The 19,164-nt window shown below is 37.8% G+C and overlaps 2 protein-coding genes across 3 annotated transcripts; one reads left to right on the forward strand and one right to left on the reverse strand.

Moving 5' to 3' along the window:
* Positions 1–684: 684 nt before the first annotated feature.
* Positions 685–2,488, reverse strand: ugt5d1 (UDP glucuronosyltransferase 5 family, polypeptide D1). The gene is made up of 2 exons (XM_077243870.1): positions 2,432–2,488; positions 685–2,297 (listed from the first exon to the last, which is right to left on the reverse strand). Exon 2 carries the CDS (start codon positions 2,290–2,292, stop codon positions 685–687), a length of 1,608 nt encoding a protein of 535 aa, XP_077099985.1. The 5' UTR covers positions 2,293–2,297; positions 2,432–2,488.
* A 3,919-nt stretch (positions 2,489–6,407) lies between these two features.
* scaf4a (SR-related CTD-associated factor 4a) lies at positions 6,408–18,763 on the forward strand. 2 transcript variants are annotated; one of them, XM_077242661.1, is made up of 20 exons: positions 6,408–6,607; positions 8,646–8,729; positions 8,894–8,938; positions 9,017–9,178; positions 9,302–9,431; positions 9,602–9,744; positions 9,900–10,079; positions 10,905–10,993; positions 11,095–11,188; positions 11,285–11,437; positions 11,518–11,591; positions 12,050–12,240; positions 12,337–12,437; positions 12,744–12,857; positions 14,529–14,685; positions 14,766–14,869; positions 14,967–15,120; positions 15,234–15,314; positions 17,089–17,175; positions 17,373–18,763. In XM_077242661.1, the coding sequence occupies exons 1-20, from the start codon at positions 6,578–6,580 to the stop codon at positions 18,221–18,223; spliced, it is 3,024 nt and encodes a 1,007-aa protein (XP_077098776.1). In that variant the 5' UTR covers positions 6,408–6,577; the 3' UTR covers positions 18,224–18,763. The 2 variants fall into 2 exon arrangements, with proteins under 2 accessions (XP_077098776.1, XP_077098777.1); XM_077242662.1 differs by having other exon boundaries at positions 6,441–6,607; positions 14,766–14,827.
* The last annotated feature ends 401 nt before the right edge of the window (positions 18,764–19,164 follow it).

The raw sequence follows: 19,164 nt of genomic DNA on the forward strand, positions 1-19,164 counted from the left end.
CAGCTGCCGTAGTCAGCTGCGCTGTCCATTATGGGATGAGGATTAATGTTTGTTGACAGTTTGCACTTTAGCATGGCAGCTCGCAGACAAACGTGGAGTTCTGAGGAGGTGCGGAGTATTATAGAAATTTGGTCTGATGACCATATTAGCTCCCAACTCTCCAAAACTCAAAAGAACAGCGAAATATATTTGCTTTGTTTAGCAAACAGCTCAGCTCCATAGTAAAAAGCTGTCTGCAGGATTTTTCTCCTCTTTGTTAACTTCCGGGAGCTCTGGAATTTTCCTGCACGTTTATTCTGACCAATTGAAGTGCAGTTACCTCTGGCCAACGAGTGATGTGGATGTTGTCGCGTGACTGCATTTTGGTTCGTTTCATCAACTCATCATCTGATTCGGACCAGAGCAATCAGTCTGGTGTTAAAAGGAACCAAAACGCCTGAAAAGGATACAAAGTATAATTTTTCGCCCTTAGTCCGGACCAAATGAACCAAACTACAGATGTGAAAGCACCCTAAAAATAGTTTTAAAACTTTGTGTAAAGAACTTTTGCAAAATATTTAAAAATGTATTTGACATGATATAACCATATGGCAATGGTATCAGTAAATCCTTTAATGTAATTAAAAAAAAAAACATTGTGCAAATCTTAGTATAAAAATCATCTAGATAGCATCAATCATTTTTTCATTTTTCATTTTTCATTTTCATTTTTCGTTTACAGCATGTTTTATAACACACATATCTTATTATCGCAACTAGAGAAAGCACAAACACAGCAACGACAGTGAAAAGAACCAAAAACACATCTACAGAATGGTACGAGTACCATGGCATCTTGTAGAACTCGGAGCGCAGGTGAGTCGCACCTTTATTTCTGATCACATACTCGATCCAGAAGATGGCTGAGTCCAAAGGCCTCATCGGCTGGTCCCTGTGGAGACCTGAGAGTCTCTGCATGTTTCTCCTGTAGGAGGCATCACCGAGCAATTCCTGTAGGGCTTGTCCAAAATTATGGCCTCGGAGCTCTGACAACTTTAGAATCTTACCTGCTCCTTTCTCCTGAATACGTAATAAGTTGTCAAACTGGTCAAAGAACAAAGGAATACCCAGGACCGGTACTCCATGGTAAATGGCCTCCTGCACTCCATTGGTTCCTCCGTGGGCTACGAAGGCTTGGATCTTGGAATGTCCCAGGAGGTCATTCTGCGGCATCCAGTCCACAATTAGAGTATTGTTGCCGACTGTAGATGGGTGATCTCCAAGATGTCTCCAGATGACTTTTTGAGGTAGACTAGCAAAAGCGGCCGCGATATCGTTCGCCATGTCGGTAGGGAGACTTTTAACAAGTGTTCCCAAAGACATAATAATAAAACCGTGGTCTCCTGAGCTCTGCACAAAAGCTTCCAGATCTGCAGGAAGAGGCTTGGAAGGTTTGCATTGAAATCCACCCATGTAAACAACATTTGGCATGGTTGGTCTCGGAAACTCGAAGACAAAATCAACCCTCATGAGCCAGATATCAGCAGCTTGAATGAGGCTAAGAATGTCCGTTTTGTAATCAAAATACTTCTCTATTAGTGCATCATAATGTGGACCCACCACAAATCTGTTCTGGAAGAAAATAAAGCTGTGAAATAAAACATTTTTAACCCTTTGAGTGAAGCTCATTTTATCTGTATGACCAGTGCCTGGTAAAGGTACATAAGACATCGGAGATGGTGCTATAGCAAAATGTCCTTCACCACTGGTGATCCATCGTACATTGAGAACAAGAGGGAGTTTTAGATAATGAGCTAAAAACACCCCGCCTGCTATGGCAGGATCGGTGAGCACCAGGTCATATTGTTCATTCTGAAGTCTTTTCACGAGTGTCTTATCTTCTAAAATGTCTGAGACCATTTTACATGAAATATAATGTGCTTTTGACAGCATTGTGAAAAAATCAACCTGAAGCTGCAAGAATGACAGTCCAGAAGCATCGCCTCTCTCTATCTCCATCACCTTCACTAAATACTCTTCAAAAAAGTTGTCAAATGTATTTGTTTCATCTGGGATTGTGATGGAAGTGTAGAGAGGGGAGTTTTCCGTGATGTACCAGCTGGATTTGGGTCGGATAACGGTGATGTTGTGGCCCCTGGAGTGCATCTCTTCTATCAGGACTTTCATATTGACCCAGTGGCTTCCATCGACAGGATACAGTAGAACTTTACCCCCGCTGCAGCTCAGGGTGATAATAGACAAGGCCAAAAATAATCCAATAATAAAATGCGACTGATTTGAAAGTGACTTCATTGTACCTGACCAAAAAGTAAAATAAAACAAAACAAATATTAATATTTCTCATTTGCACTCACAAAAGGTTTTAGAACACTGAAATTATTCATGTGCAAAACTAACACAACTAAATGTTACTAACTGACAAGATTCTTACCTTAATCGTTCATGCATGAGTGAAAGACAAACACTTGCTCGTTCCAGCTCCATTCATATAAGTTCAAATTCTGCCCTTTACTAAGATTTTACAAAGTCCACTTAAATTATTAACATTCAAATCAATAATTAACATGCAGACACTGCATATGGTTTAAGGTGCACTCAGACATATTTTTTTTTCTATAGCACTTTTGGACTGTTGCAGTAATATTGATACAGTTCAAACGTTTGTAGTGACCAGCTTACTCAGATATACCCAACTAAAGTGTCACCTAATGTAAATCATCTTTATTAAACAACAAGTTATTGGAAAATGCATGCAGACAAACACTTACACATAATTTCACACACATTAACAGCATCCTAAATGCTTACTTTAAGAGAAAGCTGTACAAGTGGAGACAGGACTGATGAAAATATGTGCTGGCCCTCAGGATAAAGTGTGAATCAAAGTTGAAAGAATAAAAGGATGAAAAAGTGGTGACACAATGAATGATAGTAAAAAATAACACTAGCTTGTTCGAGAAGTGGCCTAGCAATTGCACGTGCTCAGGCATGCTGCTCATGTGGTGGTGGAAGTTCAAGGCTAGCTCTAATAATTTAGGGTCATACTCTCTATACTGTCTCTGTTATCAAAAATGGCAAAAGAAAGCAATATACATATATTGGGGCAAGTTGTCACATGTTTTAAATGTCACTTAATTTCTACATAAAGTTATTCTAAAAACAACATGCCTTTTTGCTGTGAAATCTTTCCTGATATAAATATATCAGGAACAGACTAAGCATAAAACTAAGCATTTAAATATCTTACTGAGTCATTATTAGAAGATGATGATATTTATATGCATTTATATGCATTGCTATACTCTTATAAATATCTCAATGATTTATATTAAAAGCTATCAGAATGTCATCTTTTTGTCCATATTAGTGTCAGCATATTAGTGTCTGCTACAAATTGCTAATTTTTGCGCAGTTTGGGCCTAAAATTAAATAAAATCGAGTATGAGCTCCATATTCTCCTATATCATACTATTTTTAATATTTTATTTAAAGGTTCAATAAACTGCTCTATTTTAAAGAAAATCAGATTTTTCTGAATACTATTTCATATGTCATGCTTTACAGGGTTAAGCTTTAGTAAACTATTCCTTTTGGTCTAGACTATTTTATGAAGGTCATGAACTCTATTTCTGAAGGATAGGTAAACACAGAGCCCCCAAACCCAAGAAAATAAAATATATCCCCCACTCGTCGCATAATCAGATATGCCATGGCAACATAGATTCATAAGCAGTGTTTTGTCCCTCAACGGTTGTATCGAGTGCATTTTGGTTTTAAATCCCCCCTTTTTTCTAATTAATTGTCAACTTTAAAGCGTTTGGAGCAAAACGCAATGCCAAGAGTGTGATGCCAAGAGTTATGGTTTAAATTGCACGGTCTTACACAATATCTCTGTGTTCTTCGGTCACTTAGCATGCAAAATAAACCATATAAAGCTGGAAACTTTCTCTGGATATCACTATTTCCTTCTTCCTACACTAAGACAATGGCAGTGAGCAATCCAAGCAGCCGGAGGCAGTAATCTGTTTTAGCTGCATGATTTCAATCTTGGATTGAAACCATTAGTTTTAGAGGACCATGACATGACCATCCAACTCATGTCATAATAAATACTGTATCAACATTAAAACTGCAGTTGAATACTTAAATGAAAGAAAGGGCATTGCAATATTATCATTATTTACCTGCTTATCAAACAGACACTGATATTAATGGGAAACGTTTAAATGCTTGACAATTCACATAGATAAACCATTTGGACAAAAACTTGAAAAACAAATGTCTTTAACAAAATGACGCCCTCTGTTGGATTTACATAGTTTTGTGGATCAGTACATACAGTTGCACTGAACCAGTGTTAGGCTTAGGTTTGGGGTCAGTAATAATTTAAAAATAATTATTACTTTTATTCAGCAAGGATGCAATAATGTTCAAAAGTGTCAGTGTCATTTCTATTTCAAATACATGCTGTTCTTTTGAACTTTCTTTTCATCAATGAATCCTGAAAAAACAGCATCACTTTTTTCAACATTGATTAAAATAAGAAATGTTTCTTGAACAGTAAATCAGCATATTAGAATGATTTCTGAAGGATCATGTGACACTGAGGACTGGAGTAATGATGCTGAAAATTCAGCTTTGCCATCACAGGAATAAAATACATTTAAAAATATGTTAAAATAGAAAACAGTTGTTTAAATTGTAATAATATTTAACAATATTTCATTTTGTACTGTATTTTTGATCAAATAAGCCTAAATGCAGCTGGTGAGCAAAAGAGGCTTCTTTCAGAATGGTCGTGTACTTTGTTTTATTTCTGATGTGAATTTCAATAAACAAAGGACTTTGGTGAAACATTTTTAGCACAAGGTGGTCAGGGAAGGCCTCTAAACAGACGTAATGCTTTGTCATGAACACATTCAAAGCTTCTCAATCTTTTTTTTTATTTTTCTTTATTTGAAAGGATCTTCATAGAAACTCAGCTGTTTCCTATTACAAGACCTCTAGCAAGTTTTAAGTGAATGCAGTTGCTCACAAAAGAGGGACTGAATCATCAGTTTTATCCAAACTGTCAAGGGTGGAGGGTGAACATCAGGCAGCCTCCAGCATTTGGAATAATAATGACCGGTATTTAAACCCAAAGGATTTGATAAACCTGTGTAGTCAAACAATCTTTTTTTCATGGTTATTATAATAGGAACACAGAGTTTACTCTTGCGAGTCCTACTCAAAACGGTTACTATATAATATTAAAGCCGAAAAGACCCATATTTATTAATATGTTACTTTTTAAAATCATTAAATCCCATCTTTACACAGGAAAAATAGTCTCTGACATTGAAAGTAAACGGCAATTGTGCCCTCATCTGACAGAGCTCAAGTAAAACAGGAAGTGTTTTCATGCGCTGTCTTTTTTTACACATTTTGACACAATATGTAGCCTATTTCATCACACATATGCAGATATGCTTATCTCTCAGCATGATAAAAACGTTCGTTGTCCACCTTCCAGACCTGTCCGCGGCATGGCGCCTTTTTTAAACCGTAGGCCTACAACGCGAGCGTTATTAAATAGTAGGCCCTAGGGCTGAACTGTACGTTCTCGACATGCACCATACCGTAAAACTGAAAACTTTTAATAATAAATACCTGAAACAGAAAACTTTTAATAGTAATCGCTCTGCACTTCGTAACGTGAACTGTGGTCTTCCACACGCATATCAAAGTAACGCGTGAGAAGATTTTTATACACCTGTCAACTGGGATTTTTTTTTCTTTTTTACCTGGGAAGGGTGTGGCATCAAAATTAAAAATGAATGACGCCTGCAGGAGTCACTCATACCTCGTATAAACATAATAAACAGTAATTTTTACTGAAATACATAATGCATGGAATAGTTTTGTCAGAATATAGATCACATGGTGTTGCGCAGTAGGCTAATACGCATACATAGAGGTCTTAATGCTGATTGTTCAATCGGCTATGTGTTCATATTTTATTGCAGGTCATAGATTAATTTAAGCTAATTTTATTATTTAACTTTTTGAAAAAAAAGCACAATAGTTTATAAGAATGAGCACTGTCAACATTTAGCATTAAATCTACATCACTAGATCTCATCCAATGAATTTAACATCAACTGGTTTAATAAATAGCCTATGGTGAAAATTTTGCTTATGTTGCATGCATAACACATGAATTAGCAGTGTTTGCATTTACCATGCCAATATAATTTCAGTGTTTGGTTTTAAAGACATGTTTGTATTAATTAAATGTTAACTATTACGTGTAGCCTGCATCTATAAAAAGATATTTATATGATAAAAAATCAATCGGTGCAAAATTAATACGATTTTTACTCTCGATTTTCCATGCTTGCTTTCTGCGTCATCTAGTGGCCGTTCTTCGCAACAACAGTTTTCCAATCCCATCCTGCACCGCGAGCACAGCAACGACTCCGAGTCCGAGCTGTCTGCTGCCAGGGGCGGACATGTTGGGGCGGCCTGCTGGAGGACAGTACCACACATATTTCTGATTTTACCGGAGAAAGTGACTGCAAAGGAGAGACGGGACACCATGGATGCCGTCAACGCTTTTAATCATGAGGTGTGTGTGTTCAATAAGATGAAACCGGAGTAAAATGGCGGTTTGTTGAGGACAAGCGTTCAATGTGGTGAGCGGCCCAAGCCAGATGAAGGCCTCAGTGTTTAAAATGCGCAGTTGCATGCTTCCAGGTTGGATCTAGCATATCATACGAAACCATCCTTTCGTAAATGTTATTGTACATGCTTTGATATGCCTATTACGACACTTTGAACGCCATAATAACAGTCTCCTAATAATCATACTAGACAGCGTGATCTGCAATTGTCCACTTTGCATTTTAGTTTATGCTATTGTACGCCGGATCTAACATGTATGAATGCACATCTGTGCTAATGTTATGAGATGTCACACAAACTAGTGCTCGTGTTGTTTACAGTCTGCGCATAGTGTCTGTGTAGTTCCTCTGCCATGAGTTCATTCAAGGAAGACCCATAACCTGTCACAGTTAAGTCTTTGTATAACTTTGCATTCAGCATTGCTCGCTGATAGTCGAGATAAACAATTGTGGCCGGAAATGGTTAAATTATGCAAAATTATGTCCCACCAAAGACAGAACTATTGTTAATGGACAATTAGCAGTATTTTCTTAATGCCCATGAAGTTTTTGCACCAAAAATATAGTTTTAAACTACAATTTCCTATATTTTCTTATCTTTGAAAAAAAAAAAAATCGTTACTGTACCTTTAAGAAGTCAGACCTCCGCCTACTGTAGTTTAACAAGGTTGTTAATGTAAATATGGACATTTATTCATTGTAACGGTTTAAAGTTAAAAGTGTTTATATATATATATATATATTGGTGAAGTGTGTAATTCTTACACCAAACACATAAAACTGAACTGTAAAAACAATGATTGTGTTCAAGCATGTAGCATGTTTTCCCTCAAACTCTTTCCTGCTGTTATTGGTCAGCCAAATCGTTAGTCACGCCCCAAATCTCACGCTATTGGTTAAACCAGTGCTGGTCAGGATGCTTAAATGGAATATAACAATGCCGCCCACCTTTTTAGCAACCTTGGTTCTGGAAGTATTTCCCAGTGTTTTTTTTTTTTTACATTTATAAGCGATGAACCAAAAGCAACCAGCTGCAATGTGAAATTAGTGAAAATGTAATGTAGTTTTGTCACCAGGAATTCTGCATTTCAAAACCTAAAAAATAAGTTGAATAATGCAGGCTGATGGCATAAACAAAAACATATATAACCAATTAACAACCTTTTAGCTTACAGTAGGTATGTATTTTAACGCTTATGAGCTATCTTTAAATATCAGGTCCTCTAAAGAGAAAATGAATGGGATTTTTACTTCCGGAACCAGACTGTTGCACTCTATAAACAACATTGTGAAAGCGATTTCAAGCCACAATGTTAAGTTTTCCAGGGAAATCATCAGCGTACAAATTGCTTATTACCGTTATCTCTGAATAGTAAGCTGGAATACGGTGAAGTATTTCAACTTTGATAAAAGTACAAGCTTTAAAACACTTCCTCCTTACCACAAGAAATTCAGTATATCAAGTCTGAATGTGCCAATAAATTACGCTACAACCACGCGATGGTGCTGTGTTTGTAAAAAGTGTCATAAATTATGGAAAAGCCTTCTGTTCTGTTATTATATAATAAAGCTGTTCATTTTAAGAAGTGAAACTTGTTTTATCCTTTTGCAACATGTCCCTTACAAAAACATAGATTGAATCAGTTAGTATAATAGCGTGCTACTTTGATATACACTGCTGTACTGAATCATCATTACCTTATTCATGGTAATTACATGGCGCTCTGTCATGGTATAACTACTATGTTTTATGTCCGGGAAACTATGGCATAAAAAAAACAGCAATATCATGGCACTTGTCATGTTTAGTGTAAAAACTATAGTATAGTGCATCATCTTATAGTACAGGTTGCTTCCACTCATCAGACTGCAATGTTAAGCTTTCATTGTTATAATACCCAGTAATCAAGTTTCCATGCTCTATACTTTACTTCAGCCCTTATTAGCATCATGCATTAACATTACTTTATGGCTTCATTGCAGCTGTTCTCCTTGATGGACACCAAGCCTCCCATCTCAAGGGCCAAGATGATCTCTATCACCAAATCTGCCATAAAAGCCATTAAAGTAAGTTTGACAGACATCCAATACTTAATGTCTGTTGGGTTTTAATATAATAAAGTGTGTGTTTGTGCAAGTACCTCAGAGATTTCTCATCCTAGACAAAGATACTTGAACATGTATTTGAAAACCTTCCCTTTAATCCTTTCTCAATTGTTTGTGTCCTCCAGTTATACAAGCATGTTGTTCAAATTGTCGAAAAATTCATAAAGAAGGTAGGTGCCCATCTGAACTGAATTCGAATTGGATGATTGTTGGTTGTATTCATTTACTAAATGCTATTATGTGCACAGTGCAAACCTGAGTACAAAGTTCCAGGGCTCTACGTGGTGGATTCCATCGTGAGACAGTCACGGCATCAGTTTGGTGCAGAAAAAGATGTGTTTGGACCCAGGTTCACCAAAAACATTTTAGGGACATTTGAGAATCTATGCTTGTGTCCCACAGAAGATCGGGTAAGAATATTTCCCATGTTTTATTGTTTTTTTTTATACAGCTCCTTGTTCAGTACCCTCATTGTGTGGTTTAAATTATTTGAATCGGATGCTCGCTTAATGATATTTCTCTTCCTCCTCCAGAGTAAGATAGTGAGAGTGCTGAACCTATGGCAGAAGAATGGGGTGTTTAAAATTGAAGTAATCCAGCCTCTCTTGGACATGGCTGCTGGATCCAGCAGCTCAACAGGCTTTGACAGCGGCCCTGATGCGGGTATAACACTGATATGCAACTTTATGAAAATCGCTGATTTTTAGTGCTGCTTGTTTGGTATGAAATTTGTTTTGCTGTACAACCTTGACTCGCAGCTCACAAGTATGAGTGTGTTAACACACACTACTGTACTAACATATAATAACTTCATTATTGATGTTTTTCTGCAGCATCCCCACAGTCTCCCGTGAGGGAACAAGAGGCTCATCCTGTGTCGACGGCAAACTCGGCCGCAGCAGCTGCGCCTCAGCTTCAGACCTCAGATGCCTTTGCGGCTGTTGCTCAACTAATTCAGTCTTCTCAAGGACAGCAGGTTAGTTGAATGAATGCACTGGATTTCCTGCATATCAGTTGTTTGCACATGATCACCTTCGAACACCTTGTGTTTTCAGCATAAAAGATGTGCAAAGGAATCATGAAATCTTTTCAGTCCTGTCGGGATATTCATATGTTGTCTTTTTTGTGAAGCTTCAGCAGATTCTGCAGAACTTTCAGCCGCCGGGGAAACCTCAGTCTCCAGCTGTGGACAATAACAGGAGTCACCCCCACCAACAGGCCCAGGCTGTGACTGCCACCTCTTCCGCCCTCACACATCAGCACACCCATCCCGCACCACAGCCTGTGGAAAAGAAAGCCACTTTTGACACGGTGAAATAACAGAGATCAGTTGTTTTTGAGTAACACATCTGAAAACACAGTGAAAGGAATGGGTTATAAGGCATGTCATCCAACAACCAACTAATCATGCGTCTCTCTCACTACATTCATTTTTATGCTCATTTTTTTAATTATTAATCATTTTTTATAAAAAAAAAATGTTCAACATTAAATTGTTAAAAAGTGACATTAAAAACATTTATATTTACATTATTTTGTTTCAATTAAATGCTGATCTTTTTACAGATTCCTTAAAGAATCCTGAAAAAAAGATTTAATCACAGTTTCCACGAAAATACTACGCAGCACAACTGTTTTAAACATTGATGAGAATGTCATCATTATATCAGCATATCAAAATGATTTCTGAAAGATTGTGTGACAATAAATTCAGCGTTGTCATTTCAGGAATACATTTTTATTTATTTATTTATTACATTTTTAAATTGTAATAATATTTCACAATATTACTGTTTTTGCTGTATTTTTGATCAATTAAATGTGAGCATAAGAGACTTCTTTCAAAAACATTAAAAATTCTCACCAGTTTACCAAACTTGTGAATTATAGTGTATATTAATTATATAAACATTTGGTTTCTTTGAAATGATCCATCTTATTTATTTATTTTTTCAAGTTTATTTTTATAATAATTTTGTGTGACAGTGCTTTAATTACAATGTGCCCAAGAAATGTGTCTGAACAGGTGACCCCAAAACCAACTTTTTAAAGTTTAAAACCTTTTAAATATGTTGTGTTGTGCATTCCTAGTGGGCGTACAGATTTTGACATTCTCTTTCCTCCTCTTTTTTTCAGACACTTCTGGACCGCTTTGACTATGATGATGAGCCAGAAGCCGGTGAGGAAGCCAAGAAGGATGAAACGACATCTGCCCAATCTTCTATGTAAGTAGCATCTCATTTACTAAATGTTGAACTGTGATATACAGTATATCATCTGCTCAGTTTTGGGCAGAATTTTCAGTTTCTTTCATCTGTCTCTTCAGGGGATTTCCTGAGCAGACCGTCCCAGGATTTCCTCCAGCCAATCAGATGCAGCACTTTCAACAACATATGATGACTGTATCACAGCACCAACAGGTAGATTACTACAGCCTTCTTATACGGCAACATTTTGATGACATTCATTTAGTAAATCCACGGTCATGTTTTGGTTTTTATTTGTTGTGTGCTCAGGTTGTTCTACCTTCAAATGGACAGGTCCAAGGCTTTGGTATTATGACCTCTCAGCCCTACCCAGGCATGATGCCTTTGATGGGGCAGCCGCATACAGCTTTCCCTTCTCAGAACGACACCTTCAATCAGCTCATGGCTGGACATCAGCATCAGGTTAAATGATTTTGAAAATTATTTCTTAACCGTTAAGCTGCTTTTGATTTAACACTAATCATTGATAACTTGTGGCACAGGAAATGATGAATTCAGATGCTTCCGCCAGACCTCTGCCCGATGGGAAAAGATCAAGGTCACGCTCGGGGTCGAGGTGCGTACAACAAATCACTAAACTAATCAACAATTTATAACATTGTGCTTCTATGAAAACCATTTTTTTTTGTTGTGTCAAGGTTAATGTCGGCATGAAGCGGAGTTTGTGATAGTTTTTTCTTCCCTATTGTGACTTATATCTGAGGCAAAAGGTTTCTTGATCAAGAAAAAATGTAGGGCAAGAGTTTTGTTCCCTGGGGAATTGATTAGATGGTTGTGGTTTGCTATTGCTGTGATGTCATGTCATGTGAGTGACAGGAGGGTGTCCCGCCCTCGTACCAGTAAACGCATTATAATAGAAGAGATGTCGCTGCAAGAGGGAGGGAAATTTATTTTGCTTGAAGATTTTGAGACCACAAAAAAAGTGCACTGGTTAATCATTTATAATATTGCAATATTCCATAAAAAAAAATCAATTTGGATTTATGATGACTAAATGTTGTTGTTTTGTTTCAGGTCTCCTAAAAGAAGAAGGTCTCGGTCCAATTCCCGCACCAGACGAATGCGTCATCGGCGATCTCGCTCCCGTTCCCGAGAACGGCGGCGTCAATCACCTCGCTCACGGTCACAGGAAAGGAGAGACCGAGAAAAGGAAAGGGAACGAAGACAGAAAGGCCTTCCTCCTATAAAGAATAACACTCTCAGTGGTAAGCAAGGCCACTTTCAAAGCTATAGCCTCCAGTCCAGTCCTGATTATGTGTATTCTGAACCTTCGTCTGTAAGATTTTGTAACTCTCTTTCAGTTTGCAGTACAACTCTATGGGTGGGTCAGCTGGATAAGAGGACGCAGCAGCAGGACGTGGCCTGTTTACTAGAGGAGTTTGGGCAGATAGATTTAATTAATGTATGTTTTTTTTAGAATTAGAGCAGGCGTCACCAAACTCGGTCCTGGAGGGCCGCTGTCCTGCAGTGTTTAGCTCCAAACAGGTCCATCACACCTGCCTGAAAGTTTCTAGTATGCCTAGTGAGAGCTTGATTAGCTGCTTCAGGTGTGTTTGGGGTTGGAGCTAAACTCTGCAGGACAGCGGCCCTCCATGACCGAGTTTGGTGACCCCTGAATTAGAGTTTCATGTTTTGCATATTTAAGTTCTCCTTAACATAACTTTATTTCTATGCTAAAGTCTCATTTTGTCTTGTCTGATCTTAATAGATGATTCCTCCTCGTGGTTGTGCCTACATTGTCATGATCCATCGTCAGGATGCCTATCGAGCCCTGCAGAAACTAAGCAGAGGTCCATACAAAGTCAACCAGAAAGCCATTAAGGTATCAGATGATTATTTTATTACAGATTTAATAAAAATAAAATAAATTTTTATTTTTATTTTAAACTTGATTTAAACAAATGATCAAACTGCATAAATATGTAAAAACATGTACAAGTATTTATATATGCAAATTTATTGATAATAATTTTTTCTTATGTTTTGTTTAAGATTTTTTTTGGTGTTTTTAAAAGAAGACACGTATGGGTACCAAGGCTGTATTTATTTGATCGAAAAACAATAATATTGCGAAATATTATTACAATATGATGTATTAGAGGAATGGTCTCTGATCTCTTGTCAGGTGTTCTCCAAACTCATCAGGCATTATAGAAGAAGACTCAGAGCTGTTATCTTGGCAAAAAGGTTGCAAAAAGTTTTGAATAAAAGGGTGCCATTAATTGTGGCCAATGTGTATTAGAGAAAAACATATACTTATTTCATAAGGAGATTTTTCCTCCAATTTTCAATTGTTTAACTTCGATGAAAGGTTAGATTTTTGTGATATATATATATATATATATATTTTTTTTTTAAAATAAAAGGTCAAAAGGATTAACTGCAGATTTATTTTCACAGGCTTCTTTGTTCATATTTACCAAGAGTGCCAATAAATCTGACCAGGACTGTATTCTCCTTCTTAGAAGAGTGAAAGAAAGTGATTGAAAGATAATTATAATTTGCATTGTTTTGGTTAAAATTGTCAATGTCAAAGTTGAACTTTATTATAGTTGATCATTTAGAGAGATATTCTAGAGCTTCTGAAGCATTGTCTCTCTAGTAACAGTGAATATTTTAAAAGTATAGTTCACCACAAAAAAAAGTCTGCATTAATTTGATAAAAAATACTGTAAAAACTGATGTATTACTCTTTATTCAAAAATGTAATTTATTGCTGATGCAAAGCTAAATTTTCAACATCATTACTTCATACATCCATAATTGCGAATTTAACTTGTGCGCAAAATTGGAATAAACATTTGCGAATAAAGAACAGTTTTTATCCAGTGAGCCGAAGAGAACAAAATCATCACTTCCTGATAAACTGGCGCTAAATATCACTAAGAAAAATGGAACTTGCTGCAGTAGGAGAAGCCACTGTATATAATAATTTTGTATATAATACATTTATTTGTGCCTCAGAGCACGCAGACGAAACGCTTGTTATCTTGCTTTTGGAGGCAGATCCAAATAGTTTTGCTGTTTGGGAACAGTCTTGTAAAACAGTTCTGGTAGGTAATTATACTGAAATACTTTGACAGACTTTGCTCAGGCATTTCCGAACGTTTTTAGAATTTATGTGCATTTTGACGTTTCCATCCAGCTTTTTTATGCAATATCCCAAAATGCGCATCAAAATAGATGAAAACAGCTAGTGTCTCATGATCGTTCTAATATGCTGATTTGGTGCTCAAAATATTTCTTATTGTGATCAATGTTGAAAACAGTTGGCTGCTTAATATTTGTGTGTAAACAGTGATACTTTTTTGTCAGGATTCCTAGATAAATAGATTTTTTTTTAATAGAATATATATATATAATTTACTTTTACTGTCATACAGTTTTAATTTCTTAAAATAAAATCTTACTGACCCCAAACTTTGGAACGCAGTATGTGAAAATGTTTAATTATTACTATTTTCAAACTCATTGCATCACTATATTTCTCCAGATTGCATGGGCTCTGAATAAGGGCATTAAGGCTGAGTTCAAGCAGTATTGGGATGTGGAATTGGGTGTGACCTACGTACCATGGTCCAAGGCAAAGATGGAGGACCTGGATGTGTTCAGAGAAGGAGGGATGCTGGACCCCGATACTCTTGCACCAGGTAAATATTGGAACTAATTGGTAATGTAATTCCTCTAGGCATGAAGGACACATCATAACATATGGTTTGTCCATTTACAGAGTGGAGGGGCTCTCAGATTGAGCTAGAGAAAGCTGAAGAGTCACAGAATGGCAGACCTGAGGTGAGAAAAGTAGAGGAGACCCCAGCTGTAGTACCTATGCAGGTAATTCATAATGCCCTGGTTCCTTTTCCTAAAGGTTTGGTTTTATTCATTTTAATCATCCTTTTTTATTCATTTTTCCTTTTTCGTTCAACCTCAGGTTCCTCCTGTCCAGCCAATGGGAGCAGTTGGTGTCCCACCTCCAGGATTCTCAGGACCCATGAACATCCCACCCCCCTCATTCCCACCTGGGGTTCCCCCACCCCCTGGTCCCTTCATTCGGCCAAGCTTTAACCCCATGCAGATGCCACCAGGTACAACAGAACTAGTGATGATCAAAGATTAATTTAAATATGTAGTAAGGATAAGTTTTTTTGTTTTTGGAGAACTATTGTGCCCAGTTTCTAACATGTATTCTTTGTTTCAGGATTTCTCCCCCCGGGTGCCATGCCTCCTCTGGGTGCCACTGGGCCTCCTCCACCTACAGCAGGGATCGGCATGCCTCCAGGTGGCCGGTCTTTGTTATACACCCTATCTAATTTTATTGTCTTGACTAGGGGTGTCCCCGACTAAGGATTTTCATAGTCGAATCAGAATCGTCAAGTCTTCCCTATAGTCGACTAATAGTCGAATCGTGTGTGTGGGGTTAGGGAGGGGGCGGGGCTTTAACATTTTAAAGCCGCGATGTACAGAACACGCAAAGATATAGAAAAAAATTTAGAACAACATTTCGGATCAATACAACTAAGAAATAACATAAATAACTGCAGAAAGGCCACACTGCAGACAGGATTTACATTTCACATGCAAATCAAATTAAATCGGCTAAATTGCCTGTGCGAGCAGGCTCTAAGTACCTACAGCTATTCACCGAAAACTAATCAACAATTAATTTACAGAATTAAATTAGAACAGAATATACCTTTCTAAAAAAAAAAAAAAACGAAATAAGTCTGAATCAAGTCACAAGATGCAGAACAAATGTGTGCAAAGTGCCTAAAGTGAAGGGGAACATATATTCAAAACACAAGCCACAAATAGTTAAAGTAGATTACCCTGAGTGATCAATAAATAAATAAAAAAATAAAGATATTATTAAAATATCGAAAGTATAGCCAGAATGGTCAACTTTGTCTTTTTAACTGCAGAAACAACAATAAACGCTGAACTCGAGTGACAGTTTATCTAAACATGTTCACAGCATCCAAAAATCAAATTAGAACCGGCTGAAATTTTTTGAAATCACTTGTACCCTACCTGATCGAGAGAGAAAAAATCTAGTCTTTCACTCTGTCTGTGTCTCTGTGTCCGTTTGAGTCTTTTCAAATTGCGTGCGCGGATAAAATGCATTCTAAAACGCTTAACATGAAATACGTTTAACGGCTTAATGTCCTAAGACAGTTATATTAAAAAATCCAATTCTATACACACCTTATTAATATAGCATACTGTATAGCCTACAGAAAAGCAGATGAGCCCAGAATATGAACACAACGCGTTTAATTAAACGCTAATTTTCCTCCCATTGAAAACCGTTATTATAAAGAAAACGCTTTACGTGACTTTCTATAGGAGGAACACGATGCGTTCATATTCTGGGTTCATCTGCTTATCTGCACATTGTATGGTTTCTTAATGAGGTAGCCTACTATACATTAATTAAGCCATGTAAAAGTGCCCTAGCATTTTAAAAGCTTTTTAAAAGCTTTTCTAAAACGTTAAGCGTATTAGAATGTCCAGAGGAAAACCAACTTGTTAACGTTGGCCTGCAGAAGTGCGATCATGGTTTTCCTGATGCTAAATCCAGTCTGGGAAAATATCCTTTCTGATGGTGTGCATCCACTCTTTAGATTTTCTTATCCCAGACATTTTTAAAGATTTAAATCCCTGCCGCCAAAATGCTCCTCTATCGGTCACGTATCGAAAGTGAAACTTAAATCTGTCACGGGGTGTTTGAATTTATTCATGCACGTTAAAAATATTTATTTAAAGCTTCTTCCTTTGCACATTTGTATTTACAGCATTATCATAATAGGCTCCTATATTAACGTATTGACAGAAAACCGGTAGTTCTATGTGAAATCAGACTTTGAGCACCCATATAACCTCTGCGAAGATTCGACTGTGAGATTGGTAGTCGAATCAGGCTCCTCCTATCGATGCATCGAATCTTCGACTGTTCGGGGTCACCCCTAGTCTTGACCAGCAAACCTGTTTAGTTTCTTTAAATTTCCTATCTTGACAGTAACACTGAGCTGATTTGTCCTCTTTAATTCCTGTAGTTGGCAGCTCAGTTGAAGACCTTTCGAACGATCCAGCAGGTATGGGCCCAAGAATCAACAGTGATGGAACAGATGGGTTCAACTCAGGTGGGTTTCAGCATCTGTGTATCGGTGATACATAAACAGTGATACTTTTTTTTTTTTTTTTCAGGATTCTTTGATGAATAGAAAGTTCAAAAGATAAATGTATTTACTATCACGTTTGAGCAATTTAGTTTATTTTTGCTGAATAAATTCATTCATTTATGTTAAATAATTACTAATCCCCAATATTTGCTTCTCAGGAAACCAAGTGCCTCCTGGAGGTCCACCAGGGATGGGCATGCAGTCCCCACCGGGTCTTCTAGGTTCAAGGCCGGGTATGATGCCTCTCCAGCGGCCCCCAGGGATGCCGCCCCCACACATGCAGCGCTTCCCCATTCCACCTACTCGCCCTGGTATGCCACCCATACCCCCACAGATGATGCCACCCAGGGGTCCACCTCAGATGATGCACCGCGAGCCACCACCTGGGGCCTTCGGCATGCCGCCCCCTCCTCATGGTATGAGGGGCCCATTCCCCCCTCCCGGACCTCACTTTATGAGGCCAAGCGGACCCAGACCAGACGGGCCGAATGATCATGAGGCGAGGCCGTTCAGAGGCGAGCGTGGCGGGTTAGGAAGGGGAAGAGATCGAGAACCGGACTGGTACGGAGGGCGGCGTCCTTTCGGCGAGGGTCGTGGCGGGGAGAGGCCAGACAGCCGTGAAAGATTTGGAGGCTGGCACGAGGAGCCGGAAAAACAAGGCGGGTGGGACAGAGAAAGGGAACGCAGGGACTGGAGAAGTCCGGACGGAGAGAGGGATCGAGATAAAGGACGGGATGGTGAAGAACGGACCAGGCGGTCCGCAGGGAGCAGAGAGAGAAGCACACGATGGGACCGAGACGATAGACTCGATCGACTGGGTCTCACCAACGAGGAACCCAATGAGAGACTTGCAGCGAATACCAACGAGCCCAGTGCAGACTCTATTAAAGAACCTGAAGCCAAGCCAGATGTTCCAGCACCTTCTACTGCAGCCATAGCAGACTCAAAAGCCTCAGAACCTATAGCAGAAAACAAATCTGACGAACAAACACATAAAGAAGAGTCATAGAGGCCTCTTTTTAAACAAGACCATATGAGCTTCTTCCATGTCAGTGCTAATCTTGAATACTGCTGGCTAGAAAGCAAAGTCCAACTGTTGTGGGATGCATAGGATTCTTGGTTCTTCATCACAAACCAAGTTTTTCAGACTTTATAAAGCGTCATTTGGCAAACGTGGAGCGTTGCCTTGTGAAATTATTGTACCACCTCAATGAAGCTTGAATGTTGTATTAAAACTGAAGATAAGGAAAAGAATCGATCAATGGTTTTGCTGTAAATATGCTAACATTACTCAAATAATATTTGTAGATTTTGACTGGCTGTTTTTTTTTTGTGTTTTGTTTTCATTGCAATGATATCCCTGTTCAGTTTCAATAATGGAAACATTGACTAAAAGAAGATATTAAGACCCTTTTGCTGTAATGTTTTTAACTTAATGTTTACAACAAAAAACACAAGATGTTTTTATAATTTTTAAGTTTTTGGAGATAAGAACTCCAAATATTTCAGCGATAGGGAGGTGGTTTTAATAAAATATTTTCATACCAAATGAATGAACTGACTTATATGCAAGTTGTTTCAATCTATTTTAACATTTACCCTAGTGATTTTATAAATACTTCTGCCAACTAGAAGTAAGGTTATCAAGTTTAAAATTAATCTTGAAAAAACGGAATAAACTGGTTGCTTTTTGCCCTATACAACCAGATTTCCTCTGAACTGTGAATTTACATTTACATTTATTCATTTAGCTGACGCTTTTATCCAAAGCGACTTACAATTACAATGTATCATGTGACACTATTCCTGAACCATTTGTCAAGGGTTGATAAATATGTTATGTAGGCTACTTGCTTTTATTATATGTAACAACATTTCTCCATTTTTGAAACTTTTTTTAAAATTAGATTGTTGCACAAAAATATACAGACCTACAAATAACTATGGAAT

This window comes from Siphateles boraxobius, unplaced genomic scaffold, assembly GCF_051911475.1.
Source record: "Siphateles boraxobius isolate OS27281-9 unplaced genomic scaffold, OSU_SipBor_1 25, whole genome shotgun sequence".
NCBI classification, from domain to species: domain Eukaryota; kingdom Metazoa; phylum Chordata; class Actinopteri; order Cypriniformes; family Leuciscidae; genus Siphateles; species Siphateles boraxobius.